Source organism: Lycium ferocissimum, chromosome 11 (genome assembly GCF_029784015.1).
Source record: "Lycium ferocissimum isolate CSIRO_LF1 chromosome 11, AGI_CSIRO_Lferr_CH_V1, whole genome shotgun sequence".
NCBI classification, from domain to species: domain Eukaryota; kingdom Viridiplantae; phylum Streptophyta; class Magnoliopsida; order Solanales; family Solanaceae; genus Lycium; species Lycium ferocissimum.
Window position 1 is genome coordinate 22,494,939 of NC_081352.1, and position 3,505 is coordinate 22,498,443.

General features: G+C 36.3%; 1 protein-coding gene across 1 annotated transcript; it reads right to left on the reverse strand.

The window, feature by feature from the left end:
• Positions 1-1,068: 1,068 nt before the first annotated feature.
• Positions 1,069-2,032, reverse strand: LOC132036308 (chlorophyll a-b binding protein 40, chloroplastic). The gene has a single exon (XM_059426617.1). The coding sequence runs from the start codon at positions 1,966-1,968 to the stop codon at positions 1,165-1,167; it is 804 nt and encodes a 267-aa protein (XP_059282600.1). The 5' UTR covers positions 1,969-2,032; the 3' UTR covers positions 1,069-1,164.
• Positions 2,033-3,505: the final 1,473 nt, after the last annotated feature.

A 3,505-nucleotide genomic window follows, 5' to 3' on the forward strand; every position in this document is an offset into this window, starting at 1 on the left:
TGTAATTCATTTGTTTTTTTGTTTATTAAGGAAGAATGGAAATAACTTCATTGATCTCTAGTTCTAAGCTTTTAAATTTTAGTACTAGGTGCTTGCGCATTAATCCTCCCTCATGTCCCACTAGCCTGAAACGAAAGGCGAGGCTAGTGGTTAATGCAAGCAGAAATCGAGATGGCTATTATGGTGGAAGTAAGATTGTGGATGAAAACATGATAGTTCTACGAATGCGTATTAAAGAAATGAACATACCATCATCACAAACTGGTCAATTACATAATTTTAATAATTGGATGAAATGGGAGAAGAAGTATTATTCAAATTATAACAAGGTCGTTTTTGAAGCTGTAAAGTAGTTACAAATGTATCTTATGGAGACTAGGCTAGCTTTGGCTCTAGGTATAATAGCACTTCTTTCTTTAAGTGTGTCTATCTCAACTTATTATTGATAGACCATGCCATGAATATTTAATTTCCAAGAGTTTACTGTAATTGCACCAATTAATTAAATTTGGAGTTTTACTATATATTGTGTCAATGAAATCCACAAGTTTCTTATTGAGTTCACTTTTTTGTCCTTTCGTTATGTTTTCTTTTGCGAGGAGTTTGTATAATATAATTACTAATGGGGAAAAAGTCTACCTAATAAAATGAAAACATGAAATAGTTGAAGTACATGAGCAAAACGATAAATAGAGGCAAAAAAAATTGCGTGAAATAAATACATATAGCTCAAATTTGTGAATCAAATATATCTAGTCCGAATTCATATCCAAGTTCATTCCTTCAAATTGTCAGGACAGGTAAATAAGTATTTAGTTCAAAAAAAATCTGTGAATCAAATATATACCTTGTCTGTAATAACTTCTCTTAATGCTTAAAAGTACGAATATAAGTTACTTCTATATGCTTTCCTCTGTGCTGCAACTTATTGTTTGTACCTTAGAATTCTTTGTTGTTAGTACTATATATATATATAGTACCTCAGAATTGCCAGTTTTCCCTCTTAAACACCTCTTACCTTGTATTAATTTATGGATAGCACAAAAAATATAACTGAGAGCTAGAAAATTGATCAAAATTCTTAAATAATCTGCAGTAATGTACAATAGCTTTACAAGAACATCATCCAATCTGATACTAGAGGAGACTCTATTCTTATGAACTTCACTTTCCGGGGACAAAGTTTGTGGCATAGGACCAGGCGTTGTTGTTAACGGGATCAGCAAGGTGGTCGGCAAGGTTTTCCAATGGACCCTTTCCGGTGACGATAGCTTGAACAAAGAATCCAAACATGGAAAACATAGCAAGTCTACCATTCTTGATCTCCTTCACCTTAAGCTCAGCAAAAGCCTCTGGGTCATCAGCAAGGCCCAATGGGTCGAAGCTACCACCAGGGTAAAGTGGGTCAACAACCTCACCAAGAGGCCCACCAGCAACACGGTAACCCTCGACAGCTCCCATCAACACAACTTGACAGGCCCAAATGGCCAAGATGCTTTGTGCGTGGACCAAGCTTGGGTTGCCCAAGTAGTCAAGTCCACCCTCACTGAAAATCTGGGATCCAGCCTTGAACCATACAGCCTCGCCGAACTTGACACCGTTACGGGCCAAGAGCTCGGGGAAGACACAACCAAGAGCTCCAAGCATGGCCCATCTGCAGTGGATCACCTCCAGCTCACGGTTCTTAGCAAAAGTTTCTGGATCGGCTGAAAGTCCAGCAGTGTCCCACCCATAATCACCAGGGAACTCACCAGTCAAGTAGCTTGGAGACTCACCAGAGAATGGGCCCAAGTACTTGACACGGTCAGGACCGTACCATGGGCTTCCAGAGGAGACAGGCTTGGCCTTGGTAGCAGTCTTTCTCATGGTGACTTTTCCATTTCCAGTGATTTCAGAGGACGATGATGAGAGTTTTACCGCCTTTCCGGCGAAAGATGGGGAAGAAAGAGCCATTGTAGCAGCAGCCATTGTAGAAACAAATATAAATACACTTGAATGCTGCTACTACACTGAAAGAAGATTTGATTTATGGCTTGAGTTTCATGGTCTTGCACTATATATATGACTCTGAAGGACTAAATTCCTTATCCTAAAATATCATTATCTGTTTCCTCATTGGTGGATGATAATTTGTTAATTTTTTGCATTCTCATTCATTTGTCCAAATTCAACACCGCTATTTATGACTAGATTTTTTTTGTAGGTACATTATTATTATGTCTAAAAAAGTCTAAACAAGTTGATTTCCTCTCTTGCAGCCAATCCAGAGTTGCCACGTCTGATAGTGGATTATTGCAAAATCCACTTGACCAAGAGCATAAGACCAACTTCGATTTGGCTGGCCTGTCAAATAGGATCACTTGTATGAGTGGTGTATATACCCTCTTCACCACAATGAGACAAATAAAACAATTGAAATAATTTTCTAGGAATTATTTAATGACTAAAATTTTATAATTTCTTATACCATTAATAAATATTCAGCCGAATAATAGTCTGAATGTTAATTAGAAAAACAATGTATATGGTTTTCTCTCGTGAAGGAGATAAATTAGGAGGAGGTAATTGTAGTTTACTAGGAAGTCATACACTGGGTTCGTTTGGTAGCACATGTATTAAATCCTGCATAAGTAATACCACATTTGGTAGCTAGTCGGGAGGTAAGTTATTCATATGTAAAATTAATACGGTGTTTGGTTTGCAATTAATTAGAAACCGCCTAACTAATACATTTATAAGTTATGAGGAAATCTATGTATTATTTTATGTAGTATAAAAGATAGAATAACTAATACATGAATAATTAAACCCTGCATAACTAATTTATGCATAAAATAATATATAAATTCCCTCATAACTAATCCATTTATTACTAATATCTGCATAACTCTAACCAGCTATCAAACAAGCCCTAAGATTAAGTAGTAAGAGCCTATTTGGTCAACCTTTTATAATCTACTTATTTTGAAAAGTACGTTTTTGTCGAAAACGTCTTTGAAAGAGAACTTCAGTGTCGCAACAGCTTGTGCTTAGATGAACATTTGAGAGGGCTATTGAATTAGAGGTGGCTTTTAAGTTTCAAAGTTGAGTGGAGGTGACTCAAATTTTAATTATTGAGTAGAGGTGATTAAGGGGTTTTGAGTTTGCACAACAGTTTCATTTTTGACACTTTCACCCTCAGCTTTATTTTTAACTCTTTGCTCCCAAGTTTTATTTTTAACACTTTGACCCTAAACTTTACTTTTAACACTTTGCCCCCAAGTTTTATTTTTAACACTTTGACCCAACCAATATAAACCCTAAAATACCAAAATGGGTAAAAAAAAAAAAAAAAAAAAAAACCTCCTCTTCAGCGCCGTTTTCTCCATTTTTGGTTCTTCTCTCTCTCTCGTCTCTTCGCTTCTTGTTCTCCTTCTTCTACTACTGCTTTCTTTTCCTTTTTCTTCTTCTTGGTCCGCATTATTGCTGCTTTCTTCTTCTTCTTCATCCGCCATTGCTCAAGAAA